This window comes from Rhinatrema bivittatum, chromosome 19, assembly GCF_901001135.1.
Source record: "Rhinatrema bivittatum chromosome 19, aRhiBiv1.1, whole genome shotgun sequence".
In the NCBI taxonomy this organism is placed as follows: Eukaryota; Metazoa; Chordata; class Amphibia; order Gymnophiona; family Rhinatrematidae; genus Rhinatrema; species Rhinatrema bivittatum.
Genome location: NC_042633.1, coordinates 1233700 through 1254215, shown reverse-complemented (window position 1 = coordinate 1254215; position 20516 = coordinate 1233700). Strand labels below are relative to the sequence as shown.

The following is a 20516-nucleotide window of genomic DNA, read 5'->3' as shown; positions in this document are numbered from 1 at the left end:
ATCCAGATCAATTAAAGAATTTTCTTGAAGGTACCAGAGTGTCAACATCATCCCCGGTATCCAATTGAAATAATGTGCACAGTAACTTAGTATTTTTGTTTTTCTCTTTAAATTAATCTTGTTTATCTCTCTAATCAAGTAATGACTAACCCCCTCCAAGGTGATTGTTAAAAATGGATAAGGGCTATGTGAAATATTTCCTTTTTTTTTTTGAATTAAATTTCATGTATAATTAGACATAGGGCACTTAACCCTACCATGAAATTGCTGTATAAATAATATGTTTTATATTATTTTGAAAAAGTATAAATAAAGAATTAAAAAAAACAAAAAAAAAAACATAAGAGTATACATTACAGTAGTATAAAACAAGTGCACGGAAGAGAAAGTTACAATAAACAGGGGTTATTCTAACTGGGATTAGAGTTAAAGGAAAGATAAACAAGTTTAATAAGAATTAGAACATTGTAGTGATTGGTTTGTAGTGATTGACGTGTAGTGATTTTGTAGTGATTTTTTGTAGTGATTTGTAGTGATTGGTTTGTAGTGATTGGTTTGTAGTGATTGTTTTTGTAGTGTAGTTTGTAGTGATTGTAGTTTGTAGTGATTGGTTTGTAGTGATTGACTGGCAGAGCCTATTGTGATGGTCGTAAAAACTGCAATAATTTGTGTAAGATTTGTGATTGAATCTTTATTCCCCTTTTTACTTAGGTCAGTGAGAAATACTCCACAGCACACAGGAAGAAAGAGAGAAATGATGGCAGAAAAGTGTTATGACTGGCAAAATCCGGAAGTGGATCCTTGGACCGGCCGACGCAGGAGGACGGTCGGAAGGCAGAGCACTCACTGGTCAGACTGGACACCTGGAAACCCGTGACCCCTCCAGAGGAGCTGTGGGAGCCCGGGTTGCTAGGGCTTAGGAGTCTTCGCCCTGGAAGCCCGAGGTCCCCCCAGGAGGAGCCCGTAGGGACCCGGACCGCTGGGACTTAGGAGATGGACCAGAAGAGTGGAAACACGAGCCGGAGCCAAGGCAGGCGGTAGACAGGTTCGTGTCTTCATTCCAGGAATGAAGACACGGACCGGGGTCGAGGCAGGCGGCAGGCAGGCAGAAGTCGGAGTCACGGACCGGGGTCGAGGCAGGCGGCAGGCAGGCTGAAGTCGGAGTCACGGACCGGGGTCAAGGCAGGCGGCAGGCAGACAGGAACGGAGTCACTGACCGGGATTGAGGCAGGCGGCAGGCAGGCAGAAGTCGGAGTCACGGACCGGGGTCGAGGCAGGCGGCAGGCAGGCTGAAGTCGGAGTCACAGACCGGAGTCAAGCCTGGAGACAAGCAGGCAGAAGTCGGAATCAGAAGGACAAGCGAAGTCCAGGAATCAGGCAGGCAGGCAAACAGGAGTTGAAGACAGGCAGGCAGAATCCGGAGACGAGCAGGCAGAAGTCAGAAACCAGGCAAGCAGGAACGGCAACTAGCACTCGTGAGAGAGACCTCGTTGCAAGGCAAAGTAAGAATTCCCGGGGCCTGTTTAAATCCCCTTACCGGCGTCTGACGTCATCTGGAGGCGTGTCAGCACATCCGGGGCTGCTTGCTTAAAACGCCGGCCCTCGCGCGCGTTCCCCTCCAGAGGGGCGGAGTCTTCGGCGACGTCTCCCTCGTGGAGACGCCGCTGCCACGCGGCTCGGGAGGCCCAAGACCCGGTGTTTCGCGGCGCTACTGAAGGAGGTAAGGGCCCGGTCACTAACCTAGTGACCGGGATCGCAACAGAAAAGGACCAAATGCTCCACCCAGTCTGCCCAGCAAGCTTACGCCAGTATCTGCCGCACTGTGCAGGTTACCCCCATGCTTATCAGTTTCCCAGACTGTAAAGGGCAGGACCCTCGGATGCTGTTTGAATCGAATTTCCTTTAACCAGTGCCGTTGAAGCAGAGAGCAAGGATGGAGCTGCATTAACAAGGCTTAATTGTTAAGGGTAGCAACTCCCGCACCAGCAAGTTACCCACAGTTACCCCCATGCACTCTTTTCCTCACTTCCATCCTCGAGCCTTTAGGGACCCGCAGTGCTTATCCCTTGCCCCTCTGAAATCTTTCACTGTTTCTGTCTTCACCACCTCCTCCGGAAGGGCATTCCAGGCCTCCACCACCCTCTCCATGAAGAAATATTTCCTGACGTTGGCTCTGAGTCGTCCCTCCCTGGAGTTCACTACCTGACCCCTAGTTCTACTGATTTCTTTCCAAAGTGAAAGGTTTGTCGATGATTGTGCATTATTAAAACCTGCCAGGTATCTGAAGCTCTGTATCCTATCTCCCCTGCTCCTCCCCTCCTCCAGGTACAAACATATTTAGGTCCCTCAGCCTCTAACATTGCTCTAAGCTCCAATGGCAACAGGTAATGTGGAAAAAAAGGATTTCCATTCACAAAAAGCAGGGAGTAGCTTGCTTGTTACGGCGGTTACTACCCCAAACCAAATAAGCCTCACCAAATAAGCCTGATACTTCACTTTCAATGCATATCCAGCGTAGTTCTCTGCTTCAACGGCAGGGGAGAAACTCTGATACTTCACTTTCAATGCATATCCAGCATAGCTCCCTGCTTCAATGGCAGGGGAGAAAGACTGATACTTCATGCATATCCAGCATAGCTCTCTGCTTCAACGGCAGGGGAGAAACCAATACTTCACTTTCAATGCATATCCAGCGTAGCTCTCTGCTTCAACGGCAGGGGGAAAGACTGATACTTCATGCATATCCAGCATAGCTCTCTGCTTCAACGGCAGGGGGGAAAGACTGATACTTTACTTTCAATGCATATCCAGCATAACTCTCTGCTTCAATGGCAGGGGGGAATTAAGAAAAGTGGTAGTACAAACAACCATGCCAGGTTATTTTTAATCAACAGAATTAAATTCCCTGGAGGGTCCCGCTAGGGGTGGAGATGGAGAGCAAGCCTCTCCCCCCTTGGGAGAAGTTAGTCTAAGTCCCAGGGCACCAATAACACCTACTCCACCCCGGATTATTGCATCTACCATTGATCTAGGTCCAGCATCCCGACGGATAGCGTCTGAGATTCTAAGCCCGATTGAGGGAGATCATGGAGAGGGTTTAGCAATAAAGAAAAGGGAAGGAGTTTCGACTCCTCCCCTATATGAGGTGGAAATTAGGGAAGGGGATTGCCCTTCCAGAGGAGCAGAATCTGTCTCCTTTATGGGGAACCATGGCAACCAAAAACCCTCCCCATTTCAAATATCAGACTCTGTGCCTATTATACTATCAGGAAATCCACAAAAAGTGACTATAGATATGGTTTGGCAAGCTACAGCGGCACTACAAACTAATATTTCAAATTTGAATAGTAATATTAAGGATATGCAAACAGCTTTGTTTAATCTGAATCCAATTGTTACAGGTCATGAGGGGACCTTAGCAAAAGTTGAGGAAGAAATGAAGCAAATTAAATCTCCAGAGTCATCTATTATACAGGGAGAAATAATTTATCTAAGAAAGTAGAAAATATGGAAAATACTATTAGATACACAAATTTAAGAATTATTAATTTTCTGAAATGTAAGCTAATATCCCCCAAAGAGCAATTAAGAAATTATTTCCTGGAAGTATTATCATTAACATCTGAAAATTTACCATCTATATCAAATGCTTATTTTATTAGTTGGAAAAATGAGGAAACATCAAATCAGGGAGTGCTTGACACATCCCTGAATGTAACAGAACTTATAGAAACCTCCTTAAGTTCCCAGGTAGAAAAAAGGGGTACTCTTATAGTGAAGTTTAACCTTTCATCAGAAAGGGATAAAATTTTGAAATTATTTTTGGCCAAAAGAACCTCTTTATACTTGGGTCAAAAGGTGTGGATATATCCAGACCTAGCTAAGGAAACCCAACTGAGAAGAAAAAAGTTCTTGATGTTAGCGAACCAAGCAAGAACATTTGGTATTCAGATCGTTGTAAGATTTCCCTGCAAATGTATTATGAATGTAGAAGGTAATAGATATGTATATTTTGAACCGTGACATCTAGAGAGATTTTTGGAGGCCCGAGGTAACCCAAGGGAAAAATCTGCTTAAATATAGTTGGTTATAGAAATAAAAGTTCTGTTTACTCTCATCTTTTTGGTAATATTATATTGGAGACTTGCTCATGTATCGGACTTCTATTCTGGTTTAGTAACGTAGGAAAGGAATTTACTGTTTTGTAAATTTGTTATTTGGATACAAAATTGTATAAAATCCGTTTTCTGATAACCATGTTAAAAGTGGAAATATGTATTATTGAAACTGAAAATAAAAAATGAAAAAAAAAAAAAAAAAAAAAAGGGGGCAGCCTTTCCCGTGAGTTCGGGCTGTGATTTTTGGTTACTGTTTAAGGTTCTGGCTTTGGACTGGCCGTCTTAGTCTAGGGTTTACGGATCTGGTCAGCTTGGCCATAGGCAGCCCCGCTGGGGCTCGCTCATCTGTCCCATCATCTGCACCAGGGCTCGATATTAGTGGATCAGGCTGCTCGGTTTTTGAGAGGAGATGGCTGTGGTGGAAGGGATGTTCTCAAACACTCATTACCACCTTGTTGCAGGCCAGGCAGACTTCCACGTCTTTAGCGTATGTGCGAGTTTGGAGAATCTTCAAGGTCTGGTGTACGTCTCTTCCGGTAACCGATTTAACTTCGCCATAGCTTTGCCACCCCTACTCAAGCTTCAGTACTGAATATTTTGACTTCCTTCTGGAGGTTTTGGCCTTTATCTCTCTGAGGGCGCAGGTAGCAACTTTGAGCTGTCTCCAAGGCAAGGTACAGGGTTATTCTCTGTCAGCACATCGGGGATGTCCTACCTTTCCTTCAGGGAGCGAAGCGTTTGCATCAGTCGGTGAGGAAAGGCTTGGAATCTTATTCTGGGGCTTAGAGGACTGAGTGAGGCTCTGTTTGAATCACTGAGGGGGGCGTCCTTCAAAGACTTGACTTTTACGGTGGTTTTCCTGATGGCTGTTTGTTCAGCCAGGAGGATTTCGGCGCTCTAGGCTTCATCACGCCGAGATCTGTTTCTGCAGATTTCAGAGCGCAGAGTGTGGTCACGCACGGTGCCTTCTTTTTCGGCCTTCCATCTTAATTAGACTGCGGATCTTCCAACCTTTCTAGGTTTGGATTCCTCCGCGTCTCATGCAATAGGCCTTCGGCTCTTGGACGGAGACATTGATGGTTGAGGTATCTGAAAGTTACTAATGAGTTTCGTAGATCAGATCACCCTTTTTGTTCTGGGGAATGTTTCACAGAGGGAGTGTCAGGCTGCTAAGACTACATTTGTGCGTTGGCTTAAGGAGGCAGTTGGTTCGATGCCGGTGCCTGGAGGTCTGAGGGCTCACTCAAAGCGTTCTCAGGCAACCTCTTGGGCCGAGGCTCAGAAGGTATCTCCGCAGGAGATTTGCAGGGAGACTGCTTGGTAGCTGCTGCTGCACACATTCACCAGACACTGTTGCTTGGATGTCGGGGCTCCAGCTTCCATGTGCTTTGGTGAGAGTTTTCTGCGAGTGGAATCTCCAGGTCCCACCCAAGTTACGGGGACCTTAGGTACATCCCAGGTGTCTGGACTGATCCGGGTACATACAGGTAAAGGGAAATTCATTCTTACCTGCTAACTTTCGTTCCTGTAGTACCACGGATCAGTCCAGATGCCCACCCAAAGACTAGGAGTGGGTAACAGGGGGATCTGTAAAGTCCGCGTGCGCATATTCAGGTTATGTTATTGCAGCATACTAAGAGAGAAAGCTACGGTTACATGTTTGTATGTTCGTTCTTAAAGTTCTGTTCTTGCTTGATTCATTGCTAGTCTTTTTCTGCTTTGATACTCTATACCAGCGGTTCTCAACCGGTGTGTCGCGACACACCAGTGTGTCGCCAAGCACTGGCAGGTGTGTCGCGCACTTCCTGGTCTCCCACTCATCCCTCCCGCTCCTCACCCCAGCAAGACGCGCACAGTTCTTCAACGAACACTGCTGCTCTTCCTGCCCGTGCTATCAGCACTTTCAAGCCCAGAGTGGAACGGCAGCAGTGTTTGTGGAAGCCAGCAACGGCAGCATGGCCTTTTCTTTGTCCCGCCCCTGTGGCCCGGAAGAGGAAATTATATTTACCAGGCACGCGGGAAGAAGAAAGGGCCATGCTGCTGCTGCCACTGTCAAATTAATGTCCCAAGTCTCCCCCCCCCCCCCAGCGGTAAGAAGGCAGCAATCAGCTGTTTGTCTGTGCTGCGATCATCACGACGCAGTACAGTCAGCTGAGAATATGGTCGTGGCAATTTCCTGCCACGCAGGTGATTGGGAAATCCGTCGATTAGCTGCCTTGGGTCTGCGGCATTTAACTTTTTTTTTTTTTTTTTATATGGTCCCGCTGATGTCAGCAGGTTTAGGGCCTAAATCGTAAGCCCCCCCCCAATGCTTTCTGCAGTTCTCCCCTCTCCTCGTAGTGGCACTAGGCTCAGAGACTCATGTCCGCTCCAGCCCTTCCCCTCGGGAACACTTCCTGCCTCTCCTCAGGCTGCGATCAACTGGCTCCTGCCGATCAAAACGCAGCCTCTTCATACCATGGGGAGCCTGTCATTGGCTTCCCGAGGCTCTGCACATCCATGGCCTACAGCCGCCATTCTCAGCCCCTCCTCTCTGTACCCTCTGTACCACAGGAACGTCCCCTGGCTCCTGTAGCTAGAATTGCGGCCTTTCTGCTCTTGGCCACTCACCCATGCAACCAATAATGGCCCACAGAGAGAGACGGTCACTGACTCCCGCTGCCCTTGCACATCATGGCTACTCGACGGATTTCCTAAATAGCCGCATGGCAGGAAATGCCCGCGGCCACATTCTCAGCTGACTGCTCTGTGCTGTGATGATCACAGCACAGACAAACAGCTGAGTGCTGCCTTCTTACCGCTACGGGGCTGGGGGAGTCACTCCTGCTGCAGATCTCAACTTGTCACAACTGCTTTCATAGTAGGATGCCGGCTGCCTTGTGCAATAGCTGCCATGTGGGGTGGGGGTGAGTGAGAGAGACAGAGAGTGCCTGCATGTGTGTAAGTATGTGAGAGAATGTGTGTGATTGACACTGTGTGTGTAAGAAAAAAAAATGTGTGAAAGTAAGAGTCTGCTTAGGGAGGTGACTGGTGTGTGTGTGAGAGAGAGATTGGTAAGGTAGGCGACTGGTGTGTATGTGTGTGTGAGATCAGTCAGGGGTGTGACTGGTGTGTGTGTGAGAGAAAGATTGGTTAGGGAGGTGACTGGTGTGTGTGTGACAGAAAGTGTGTATGTGTGTGTGAGACAGACAAGTCATGGACCCTAAGGAAGAGGAACGTCAGAACAGAGCTTCACCAACCATTGCTGCTTCTGGTGTGTGCTAAGGCCTACAAGGGAAAGGAGTAGGATAGTTGCCAGTGAGGGTAAGTAAAGGTGGCTTTTTAAGTTTATCTTTCTTGATTGACTGCCATTTTAATTATTGGGTATTATGTGATTTGTCTGCTGTTTGAAATATTTTACTGGTGTTTAGGGAATTTTTTAAATAATTTTGTAAGTTTTTAATGATCAGATATTATTCTATTTATCAGCTGTTTTATATTTATTATTCTAGTTTTAGAATTTTTATTTTATATTACTTGAGAATGTATAAATAGAAATGTGGAGACAAAAACTGAACTGGAAACAGCAAGAAGCCAGACTGAGTGTATGCAGTGCAACAATGGGAAAACAAAATCATTAAATTGATGGTCACTTTATTCTGTATTTGGTGATGGTCTATCTGTGTTCTGCGTGTGTGACCCAGGTAAAGGTATTCTGCAAGCTTGTAGTTTCTGTGTAGTGTGATGAGTTGAGCCAGAGCGGAGTCTCTGTGCTGTATAACTTTGAGGTGTTTTCCTCAAAGGGACTGTTACTTTGCAGGAAGGAAACTACATTTCCCAGGTGCCCTGGTAGTCAGCCTCAGGAAGGGTTGGGGGCAGGGAAACACAAGGGCGGTTTCTTCCTAGGGAGGGGCACTCTATCTGACATAAAGAGAGTAGCCTTCCAAAGGAGGGGGAGGAGAGCTGGAGGGAAGGCAAGGCAAGTAACATCTAAAGCCTGAGGTAGGGGGATGGTGCCCAGGTAGACCCTTTTCCACTAAAGGCTACGTCAGCTCTAACAGGATTCCTTCACTCTTAAGGGCTGTGTAACAGGGGATATGCATAAATGTCGTCAGCAGTGCCTTGAGGGTTAATTAGAGGGATTAGCTCCGGTGGCGTTGAAGAAGCTGAGGTAGGAAGGCTTATGCAAATGTGGAGAATGCTTATTGTGGGGTTTGGAACGAAGTATAAGGTAAAAAGGAAGAATATAACATGGTTTTAGGACTGTACAAGCCAGGGGAGCTTGTGGCAGTGAAAAGAGTAGTTTTACTTAATGAAGTCAGCTGGAGGAAAAGAGGTAATTAGGACCTGGCAGCTGGCCTAAGGAGACGTTCCTGCAGTGGGGGAGGTTTCAGTACTGTGTTATGCTTGGGGGAAGTATAAGGTACTGGGGGAAAAACCTACTTTGCCCACATGTTGTGCAGGGGAACATATACTAGAAATTCAGAGTGAGAAGCTTGGATGTTTTGGGGGATTAGTGAATCAGGGCTTAAAGGGTATCAAACCCGCAAGCTCCCAGTTACTGCTTGGTAATGCAGGTCTGGTAATACTGTTTATGTTGAGTGTTTTTCCTTTCTGTGGAGTTTTGTTTAATTAATAAACTTCAATACATAAGAAGCTTCTGCCTGAATGTAATATGTTGTTTTAAAGGGCTGCCCGGGGGGTGACCCTTACTCTAGTGGAGAATGAGGGAAGTTTGGTCTCAGGGGCCTAGTTGTACGAGAACCTTCCCTCACAAGTGGTGCTGACCCATAGCCTCCTTGCCTTATGGTTATCCTCTACTCCTGTCTCCTGGGAGAAACTTCAAGAAGGGATCTGCTATAAAGGACTTTGTGGAAGCAGTCCTTGATAATTAGCCCCGAGCTTGAAGTCACCGCTGAGGACCTGCCACCAGGGGCCCCATCATCGCCACAAATGGTGGCAGCAGTGGGATCATCGAACTACACGTTATAGCAGGATACAGCCCGGACGAGTGCCCATCTTACGGATGAGGTTGTGGAGCCTGACCAGATCGCTGAGAGGACCGGCAGAGAACGGGAGGAGCAGACCAGGCGGGGGATTAGCCGTGGAGAGCTCTGGAGGCCTGTTGTGTCTGAGTTCCGGTAAGCGTACCTGGGGCTTGCCCTACCGTCGGAAGGAGAAGGGGCTCAGGGTACTGTGGTGTGGTGGTGCCAAGGAGAGGTCCAGTGGTTCTCTAACCGAGGGGATGGATGTATATTGCTGAAGTGCTGGTGTAATTTGTTCCTCTGGTAAGGTGTAATTGGAGAGAAGGGGCTGGCAGATTTTTCTTTTGGGTGAAGCAGTCTGCACTCGGATCCCCTGTTTTCTTTCCTTACCAGGTGCTCAACGACAGCAAGGGTGTACGAAGAAACCAAGGCCAACAGCGGGAGGCCCCACTTGGAGGAGGCAGAAGCTGGCGGTGTTAAGGAGAAGAAGGCCGGAGCACGATGGAACACCCAAGAGAATGGGACACCCGGGATTCACAGAACAGAAGCTATTGCAGTCCACCGTGGAAAAAGAGTTGGGACTGTATACCTTCAGTTAAGAAATCATTGGGACTGTTTCAACAAGGTGTAGCTTGGGATGTTAAAGTTGGTGGACTAGATTGTAAGGAAAATGTTTATGATGGAGAATACTGTGTGTCAGATGGTTTTATAGGCAGCCAGGGGGGCTGGAGTAAGGAGCAGGGTCCTTGGGAGAAAGGGGTCTCCAGGGAGCTGTGGGAGAGGGACACAGCGGAGGCTGGGAGGGGTAGATCTCCAGGGGTAGGGATTAAACCCACCAGCCAACGGCCAAAAGTAGAATTGGCTGGGAAGTGTCCCAAAATGTGGAAATGGGAATGCTTAGAGGGCCCGCAGCCAGACCATGTTAAGGAAGATTGCCCATGTGCAGAAGTACACGGAAAGGGGCAAGAGATTAATGTGGCAAAGTTAGGGCCTGGCACAGGAGGGGTCGTACGGAGAAGAGCCCAAGGGACTCCCCAAAGAAATGGGAAAAGGGGTAGAAGCCGGGGGGGGCAGTACCTCTTGCCAGATTTGTGTGGAAGACAGCCATGTAGGGGAGACTTGTCCCAAAGACCCACTAGAAATGCTTTACAGAGAGTGGGTTGAGGAAGGGACGGACCTTGAGGGATCTCCGCATGGAAGGGGTGAGAATATAGGCAACCCCAACACTTGTACCCAGGTTGAGAGTAGGGGTGGTTTTAAGGCGGAACAGTCAAAGGGTGTTTTGCATAGCTTCAGTAAGGACAATAAGGCCCAGAAGATGAATGGGGGTCATGCTAGGCAGATAAGGATTGGGGAGGTTGGAGTGAATACCTCACAGTCTCAAGGTGCAGGTGACCCAGATGTCTTCACAGGGGTTTGTCTTTCAACAGAATCCCACGAAGTAGGAGAGGCACACTCTGGGCAGGAAGGGACAGTAGAGGGGAGTAAAAGGAAGGAATTGCCCCAAGCTTGTTTCTCGGCCAGAGAAGGGGGCCTGGCTCCGGAGGGGTTGAGGACTGCTGATACTGAACAGGAAAGCAGCACCAATGACAAAGAAGTAGTAAGAAACTCCCCTTACAGTGGTCAAAAGGGGGAGGATTGTTTGAAGATAGGGAGTGTGGAAGGAAGCCTAGAAGTAGGTAAGACTCCAGGTCTAAAGGGGAAGAAAGCAAGGAAGAAGCAAGCGGATTTTAAGAAGAGGGTAGAAGAGGAGAAAGTTTCCTCAGTACAAGGCATCCGGGTTGAGCAGGAGAGTCTGCGCAAGCCAGGGGGAAGAGTGGATCAGGACTCTGTAGGAGGGTCCTTGGCCCAACGACTAGCACTAGCCCTTCAGGGGAAGGTGAAGGTAGAGCTGGAGTTGGGGACAGCCCTGAGTTTATTGCAGCAGCAGATAGAACAAAATCAGCAGTTGCAGTTGCTAATGTCCGGATTACTCGATAGCCATTCGGCCACTAAAGGGGAAGTTGCATGCCTGCAGGGGAAGCTGCAGCAAGCACAGCAGAGTAATGCTGAGTCAGAAGAAAGGTGGACAAGGGTGATAGAGGAACAGAGGAGTATGCAGGAAGCAGAGGTGAAAAGGTGGGAGGCAAAGTGCCAGGAGCTCTCTGACCTTGTAGCCACCCAGCAGCAACTTAGGGAAACTGCTGAGGAGGAAGCGGCCAGATTAAAACAGTTATTAGATCAGGAGGCTGAGGTGCATGCTACTCAGCAACGGGAGATGGAAGGCAGGATCCAGTGGCTGCAAGACCAAAATTGCAAGATTTTGGAAGAAAAGACAGCAGTAGAAGGCGCAGTTGAAGCTAGGGTCAAACAGCTAATTCAGAGAGAAGGGGAACTGCAAGTCCAGGTTACTGCACTGCAAGAGGCTCTGGAGGCAGAAAAGTTGTTACGCAGGGAAGCGGAGATTGAGAAAATGAATTTGAATCTAGGGTTAGAGAGGTTGAAAGAAGAGCAGAGAGCTTGCTTAGATACCAAGGAGACTCAGTGTGTATTTCACTTGGGGTCTACATGCCCAGTCAAGTCAAAAGCAGTGAGGCCAGAAGTTAGTGAAGTATCTGAAGCTCAAGGCCGTCAGGTTCAGAATCAATCAGGGGTGTTGGAGGATGGTCCCTACCTGGGGGAGAAGGGTCAGTGGTCATTGAAGTTAAACCAGCAGACTTTGGAAATCCCGGATGAGGAACAGCCCTGGTGCCAAGTGCAGTCTGAGGAAGGCCAGGCATTGCAGAAGAAGGGACACAAGACAAATCAGCTTCAGGGAGAACGGCAAGAGATGTCAGGGGAGTGGTTGCAGAAGGCAGAGGGTATTCTGCAGCTAGCTAGAGAACTCACTCTATTGAAAGCAGAGTTAAAGGAATCCTCATGGGTCCCGATAGTAAGGGGAGTGGGCTGGCAGAGACAAAATAGATTAAGAACATATAGGGGATATAGAGGTTGGCGCCAGCTACTCAAAGGCATGGGTGACAGCAAGGGGCTAGTAGTGCTCTTTGACACATCCTCTGACGGGAATAGAAAAGACAGAGGGTGGTGGACATTCAAGAAATCGGAGAAGCTCCCTATAGAGAAGCATCAAAGATGCAGGGCAAGGCAGAGGAAGGTAGATGAAGCTACGGCTTATAAAGCCTTTCTACATATCCCTATAGGCATGGGTTGCAAAGAGGGATGGATATGCTCTTGTTTCAAAGGTTTTGTGTTTAGGTTTGAAATTAGAAAGGGGGATAAGAACACACATACCCCGTGCAGAGACTTTCTAAGGGGGAGGGTGTGTGGTAATTTGAACCAGAGAGGAGTCTCTGCACTGTAACACTTTAAGAGGTTTTGAAGAAGGGATAGTATACTCTCTTCTCAAAGTAGCTTTTGTGTTCAAGGGGGAAACACTGTATATCACGCACAGAGACTTTTTAAGGGGGAGGGTGTGTGATGAGTTGAGCCAGAGCGGAGTCTCTGTGCTGTATAACTTTGAGGTGTTTTCCTCAAAGGGACTGTTACTTTGCAGGAAGGAAACTACATTTCCCAGGTGCCCTGGTAGTCAGCCTCAGGAAGGGTTGGGGGCAGGGAAACACAAGGGCGGTTTCTTCCTAGGGAGGGGCACTCTATCTGACATAAAGAGAGTAGCCTTCCAAAGGAGGGGGAGGAGAGCTGGAGGGAAGGCAAGGCAAGTAACATCTAAAGCCTGAGGTAGGGGGATGGTGCCCAGGTAGACCCTTTTCCACTAAAGGCTACGTCAGCTCTAACAGGATTCCTTCACTCTTAAGGGCTGTGTAACAGGGGATATGCATAAATGTCATCAGCAGTGCCTTGAGGGTTAATTAGAGGGATTAGCTCCGGTGGCGTTGAAGAAGCTGAGGTAGGAAGGCTTATGCAAATGTGGAGAATGCTTATTGTGGGGTTTGGAACGAAGTATAAGGTAAAAAGGAAGAATATAACATGGTTTTAGGACTGTACAAGCCAGGGGAGCTTGTGGCAGTGAAAAGAGTAGTTTTACTTAATGAAGTCAGCTGGAGGAAAAGAGGTAATTAGGACCTGGCAGCTGGCCTAAGGAGACGTTCCTGCAGTGGGGGAGGTTTCAGTACTGTGTTATGCTTGGGGGAAGTATAAGGTACTGGGGGAAAAACCTACTTTGCCCACATGTTGTGCAGGGGAACATATACTAGAAATTCAGAGTGAGAAGCTTGGATGTTTTGGGGGATTAGTGAATCAGGGCTTAAAGGGTATCAAACCCGCAAGCTCCCAGTTACTGCTTGGTAATGCAGGTCTGGTAATACTGTTTATGTTGAGTGTTTTTCCTTTCTGTGGAGTTTTGTTTAATTAATAAACTTCAATACATAAGAAGCTTCTGCCTGAATGTAATATGTTGTTTTAAAGGGCTGCCCGGGGGGGTGACCCTTACTCTAGTGGAGAATGAGGGAAGTTTGGTCTCAGGGGCCTAGTTGTACGAGAACCTTCCCTCACAAGTGGTGCTGACCCATAGCCTCCTTGCCTTATGGTTATCCTCTACTCCTGTCTCCTGGGAGAAACTTCAAGAAGGGATCTGCTATAAAGGACTTTGTGGAAGCAGTCCTTGATAATTAGCCCCGAGCTTGAAGTCACCGCTGAGGACCTGCCACCAGGGGCCCCATCATCGCCACAGTAGGGATCTATAACAGCTTGGCTTGTTCTGGTTTTCCTCATAGGAGGTGTATTGATGTTTAGGGCCTGGTTAAATATTTGTAATGTTGTCTTTTCATAGATAGGATTGTTACTGTTTGAATGAGTTCCATAATGCAGGTGTAATTTTGTGCAGGTTAGTTTGTGTACATTATTGCAGATCCTGGGAGTCTATTAGGTGCTATATTTCTGTTTCCATTTCTTCAGTTTTGCACTGCATGCAGAGTAGCTTTTTTGGATCTCCATTCCAGTTTGTCTCCATATTTGTAATTTGCGGTCTTTCTGTACTTGGTGAAGGTCGATTCTATGTGTGTGACCGATGTGAAGTATTTTACTAGCATGTAGGCATTTGTATCAATATTATTTGTTGTGTTTTCTCAATAGGACATGTATTGGTGGTAAATTATTGTTTTTTCATATGGAGGGCTATTGCACCTGGTAGGAGAGAGTGTTTATGTTGCTGTTACTGAGATGACACCAGAAATCTTTTTTGCATGGTAAATTGAAAGGGGAATGGCCTAGTTCTGGGGGGGTCAGGGTGGATCCCGTAGATACAAAATATATGTTTACATTTAGCCCCGTGACGGTCATGTGTTCAGTGTGTCACGCATGTGACAACTATCTATCAGGTGTGTCCCGACCGAAAAAAGGTTGAGAACCACTGCTCTATACACTGAAGGGTCCAGGAGGCACACCAGGTTAAGTGAAAACGCCTTTCAAGTTTATCTCTGTCTCCACCTGCTGGAAGGGAGGCATAATCCATGGTCTGGACTGATCCGTGGTACTACAGGAACGAAAATTAGCAGGTAAGAACCAATTTTCTTATCTGAAGGCGGCGAGGCAATGTGACAAGGCTATAGCTAAAGCCAGAGGGACTCTGGGCTGCACAGAGAGAGGAATAACCAGTAAGAAAAAGGAGGTGATAATCCCCTTGTACAGGGCCTTGGTGAGGCCTCACCTGGAGTACTGTGTTCATTACTGGAGCCCATATCTCAAAGGAGTTATAGAAACATATAAATGACGGCAGAAGAAGACCATCGGCCCATCCAGTCTGCCCAGCAAACTTTCGCACTTACTTATCTGTTACCTTAGTAAACTTTTGGTTCTGTTTACCTTCCACCCCCACCATTAATGTAGAGAGCAATGCTGGAACTGCATCTAAGTGAAATATCTAGTTTAATTAGTTAGAGATAGTAACCATCGCAATAAGCAAGCTCCACCCATGCTTGTTTACCCAGATTATGTACTTAAGTCATTGTTGGTTGTTGTCTGTATATAGATCCACTTTTCTTAATTCCCCCCTGCCATTGAAGCAGAGAGTTATGCTGGATATGCATTGAATGTGAAGTATCAGTCTTTCCCCCTGCCGTTGAAGCAGAGAACTATGCTGGATATGCACTGAAAGTGAAGTATCATTCCTTCTCCCCTGCCGTTGAAGCAGAGAGCTATGCTGGATATGCGTGAAGTATCAGTCTTTCTCCCCTGCCATTGAAGTAGAGAGCTATGCTGGATATGTGTGAAGTATCAGTCTTTCTCCCCTGCCATTGAAGTAGAGAGCTATGCTGGATATGCATGAAGTATCAGGCTTTCCCCCTGCCGTTGAAGCAGAGAGCTACGCTGGATATGCATTGAAAGTGAAGTATCGGTTTCTCCCCTGCCGTTGAAGCTGAGAGCTATGCTGGATATGCATGAAGTATCAGTCTTTCTCTCCTGCCATTGAAGCAGAGAGCTACGCTGGATATGCATTGAAAGTGAAGTATCGGTTTCTCCCCTGCCGTTGAAGCAGAGAGCTATGCTGGATATGCATGAAGTATTAGTCTTTCCCCCCTGCCATTGAAGCAGAGAGCTATGCTGGATATGCATTGAAAGTGAAGTATCAGGCTTATTTGGTGAGGCTTATTTGGTTTGGGGTAGTAACCGCCGTAACAAGCAAGCTACTCCCTGCTTTTTGTGAATGGAAATCCTTTTTTTCCACATTACCTGTTGCCATTGGAGCTTAGAGCAATGTTAGAGGCTGAGGGACCTAAATATGTATGTACCTGGAGGAGGGGAGGAGCAGGGGAGATAGGATACAGAGCTTCAGATACCTGGCAGGTTTTAATAATGCACAATCATCGACAAACCTTTCACTTTGGAAAGAAATCAGTAGAACTAGGGGTCAGGTAGTGAAACTCCAGGGAGGACGACTCAGAGCCAACGTCAGGAAATATTTCTTCATGGAGAGGGTGGTGGAGGCCTGGAATGCCCTTCCGGAGGAGGTGGTGAAGACAGAAACAGTGAAAGATTTCAGAGGGGCAAGGGATAAGCACTGCGGGTCCCTAAAGGCTCGAGGATGGAAGTGAGGAAAAGAATGCATGGGGGTAACTGGGGGTAACTTGCTGGTGCGGCAGTTGCTACCCTTAACAATTAAGCCTTGTTAATGCAGCTCCATCCTTGCTCTCTGCTTCAACGGCACTGGTTAAAGGAAATTCGATTCAAACAGCATCCGAGGGCCCTGCCCTTTACAGTCTGGGAAACTGATAAGCATGGGGGTAACCTGCACATTGCAGCAGATACTGGCGTAAGCTTGCTGGGCAGACTGGGTGGAGCATTTGGTCCTTTTCTGCCATCATTTCACTCTTTCTTCCTGTGTGCTGTGGAGTATTTCTCACTGACCTAAGTAAAAAGGTGAATAAAGATTCAATCAAATCTTACACAAATTATTGCAGTTTTTACGACCATCACAATAGGCTCCTACAGTCAATAGACCTTCATCTGCCTTATATTTAAGCAGAGTCTCTTTGTAACTTCCTCTATTTGCAATAAGTTAAAAGTTGGCACCGAGAGTTTAAAATGCCGGCAAAGCCAATGCATCTGAATGTAAGGAGGAATGAGGACGTGGATCACCGCTTATGAGATTTCCTGTGTGATTTCCCCCGATGCAGACTCCACTTTGAAACACAGCCTGTGTCTGGATTTTTTTGTGATATTTAAGAAGAAAAGAGACAAGCAGATGTGTCTTATTTGCATTTTAAGATCAAAATATAAAGAGTTTGCACATTTGCAGAGAAATCTTACAACGATCTGAATACCAAATGTTCTTGCTTGGTTCGCTAACAGCAAGAACTTTTTTCTTCTCAGTTGGGTTTCCTTAGCTAGGTCTGGATATATCCACACCTTTTGACCCAAGTATAAAGAGGTTCTTTTGGCCAAAAATAATTTCAAAATTTTATCCCTTTCTGATGAAAGGTTAAACTTCACTATAAGAGTACCCCTTTTTTCTACCTGGGAACTTAAAGAGGTTTCTATAAGTTCTGTTACATTCAGGGATGTGTCAAGCACTCCCTGATTTGATGTTTCCTCATTTTTCCAACTAATAAAATAAGCATTTGATATAGATGGTAAATTTTCAGATGTTAATGATAATACTTCCAGGAAATAATTTCTTAATTGCTCTTTGGGGGATATTAGCTTACATTTTGGAAAATTAATAATTCTTAAATTTGTGTATCTAATAGTATTTTCCATATTTTCAACTTTCTTAGATAAATTTATTTCTCCCTGTATAATAGATGATTCTGCAGATTTAATTTGCTTCATTTCTTCCTCAACTTTTGCTAAGATCCCCTCATGACCTGTAACAATTGGATTCAGATTAAACAAAGATGTTTGCATATCCTTAATATTACTATTCAAATTTGAAATATTAGTTTGTAGTGCCACTGTAGCTTGCCAAACCCTATCTATAGTCACTTTTTGTGGATTTCCTGATAGTATAATAGGCACAGAGTCTGATATTTGAAATGGGGAGGGTTTTTGGTTGCCATGGTTCCCCATAAAGGAGAAAGATTCTGCTCCGCTGGAAGGGCAATCCCCTTCCCTAATTTCCACCTCGTATAGGGGAGGAGTCGAAACTCCTTCCCTTTTCTTTAATGCTAAACCCTCTCCATGATCTCCCTCAATCGGGCTTAGAATCTCAGACGCTATCCGTCGGGATGCTGGGCCTAGATCAATGGTAGATGCAATAATCCGGGGTGGAGTAGGTGTTATTGGTGCCCCGGGACTTAGACTAACTTCTCCCAAGGGGGGAGAGGCTTGCTCTCCATCTCCACCCCTAGCGGGACCCTCTGGGGAATTTAATTCCGTTGATGAAAAATAACCTGGCATGGTAGTTTGTACTAGGGTAGGTCTTACAGGGGTCGAGGCATCCTGTCTGACCTTTCCTTTTCTTTTAGTATGTGGCATTCTAATCATAAAACAGATTACAAAAACAAACCATGAAGGATTTTCATTACTCACATTAATTCTATCAAAATATGAAAAGGATCAAAAGATTGCGGAATCAGTGAGTCGGGCCAGCCTCACAGCCTTCGCCGGACCAAGCTGCGCGCCCCTTACGGAGCGCGCGGCTTAATCAGCGCGCCGACGGCGGCGGTGCGCCGTCTGCCATTCAATTTATCAGCAGGCGCCGCCCGATGACGTCACTGGAGTGCCGCCTCCAACCGGAGTTCACAGCTGTTCCGGGGTCTCTCACCTCCAATCTCACAGCGGGTTAGCGCTCCAGTCCTGGGCCCACTCGAAAGTCCCCCTCTCTCTTTCTCCACCTCGGACTCCGGTGCTCTCAGCGTCTGCTGTTCAATTTATCGGCAGGCGCCGCCCGATGACGTCACTGGAGTGACGCCTCCAACCGGAGTTCACAGCTGTTCCGGGGTCTCTCACCTCCAATCTCACAGCGGGTTAGCGCTCCAGTCCTGGGCCCACTCGAAAGTCCCCCTCTCTCTTTCTCCACCTCGGACTCCGGTGCTCTCAGCGTCTGCCGTTCAATTTATCGGCAGGCGCCGCCCGATGACGTCACTGGACTGCCGCCTCCAACCGGAGTTCACAGCTGTTCCGGGGTCTCTCACCTCCAATCTCACAGCTGGTTAGCGCTCCAGTCCTGGGCCCACTCGAAAGTCCCCCTCTCTCTTTCTCCACCTCGGACTCCGGTGCTCTCAGCGTCTGCCGTTCAATTTATCGGCAGGCGCCGCCCGATGTTGTCACTGGAGTGCCGCCTCCAACCGGAGTTCACAGCTGTTCCGGGGTCTCTCACCTCCAATCTCACAGCGGGTTAGCGCTCCAGTCCTGGGCCCACTCGAAAGTCCCCCTCTCTCTTTCTCCACATCGGACTCCGAGGCTGCCCCCTTTCTGAGACCAGAGCTTACCCCCCTCCAAGCCATTGCACCGCCAACTCAGGGAGCAAAAAAAAAAAAACAAATAGCACCCGCGACGCCCACCAGGGCTTAGAGCCCAGCAGCCCTGTCTCCTTGGGCGAGAGATAAGTGCCCCCGCTCTATCAGGGGATTCGCCACCCCCTCCCTCCCTGAAAACGGCACCAAACAATCTCCCGAGCGGGGCGCGCAGTAGAAACGCTCTAACAGCACAGATCCAGGAGAAGGGGGGTCCATCAAAGCCAGCCCCCCTTAGAATTTCCCTCAGAAATAATCCGCTGTGCCCCAATTCCTTCATCCCCGTCGGAGAGATCCATAGGATCTGCCCATCGCCCAAGACATTAAAAAAATGGCTGCCGGACCACTGCCTTGAACCTTACCAGGAGAGAGAGGGACTGAGAGAGGCTGGGATGGATCTATCTTCCTCCCGCAGGCTAGAACGAGAGACGCTAAACCTGCCCCGCAGATCCTGCATGCATCGGGGTGCGATTATTATAACAGGAGCCTCTGTCATGGCCCCCGTGCAACCTCTCACCCCCTCAACGCTTCCCACGGGAATGCTATCCCCCTCCCCCCGCACCATGACCGTAAGAGGGAAAACCCCCTGGACATCGCCTCCCGCGCAGGCAGGTACACGGTGCTCGCCAATGTAGAAGCGCGCACTGGGCACCCACGCTCGCCTCGACGCCGCCGGCCTCCTCTCCCCGCTCCAGACAGCGAGCGTCCACTTCTAAATTAAACCGCCTGCGGGTCCCTCCCCATCCCGGCCTGCGCTTAGCACGAAGGAACCGTCCCGGCGCGGCGGGTTCCACTTCCCGCCATCAGCGGCCCAAACGCTCTGCCTGCCGACGGGCGACCCTGTGCTCCCGATCTCAGCGGGATCCAGCAAAATGGCGAGGCAATATTAAAATCGGAGAGGTGACCTCCTGCTCTCGCCACTGGCAGAACTGAGTACAGAGGCTCTCTGTGCTCGTGTTAATAAACATGTGGATAAAGGTGAACCGGTAGATATAGTATACTTGGATTTTCAGAAGGCGTTTGACAAAGTTCCTCATGAGAGGCTTCTAGCAAAAGTAAAAAGTCATGGGATAGGTGGCGATGTCCTTTCGTGGATTGCAAACTGGCTAAAAGACAGGAAACAGAGAGTAGGATTAAATGGGCAATTTTCTCAGTGGAAGGGAGTGGACAGTGGAGTGCCTCAGGGATCTGTATTGGGACCCTTACTGTTCAATATATTTATAAATGATCTGGAAAGAAATACGACGAGTGAGATAATCAAATTTGCAGATGACACAAAATTGTTCAGAGTAGTTAAATCACAAGCAGATTGTGATAAATTGCAGGAAGACCTTGTGAGACTGGAAAATTGGGCATCCAAATGGCAGATGAAATTTAATGTGGATAAGTGCAAGGTGATGCATATAGGGAAAAATAACCCATGCTATAATTACACGATGTTGGGTTCCATATTAGGTGCTACAACCCAAGAAAGAGATCTAGGTGTCATAGTGGATAACACATTGAAATCGTTGGTTCAGTGTGCTGCGGCAGTCAAAAAAGCAAAC

At 47.6% G+C, this 20516-nt stretch overlaps 1 protein-coding gene across 2 annotated transcripts in view; it reads right to left on the bottom strand.

Annotated features, from left to right (window-relative positions):
- The window catches only part of LOC115080612 (zinc finger protein 282-like), a 37532-nt gene that overhangs the window by 8529 nt on the left and 8487 nt on the right, over window positions 1-20516 (bottom strand). Inside the window, exon 8 of one of the 2 annotated variants that reach the window (XM_029584890.1) lies at window positions 963-1320. The exons of the other annotated variant lie outside the window; for it this stretch is intronic. Within the exon in view, the coding sequence (XP_029440750.1) occupies window positions 1256-1320 (65 nt within the window). The 3' untranslated portion in view covers window positions 963-1255. Of the gene's footprint in view, window positions 1-962; window positions 1321-20516 lie in introns of those variants that run through there. 2 annotated transcript variants of the gene reach the window in all.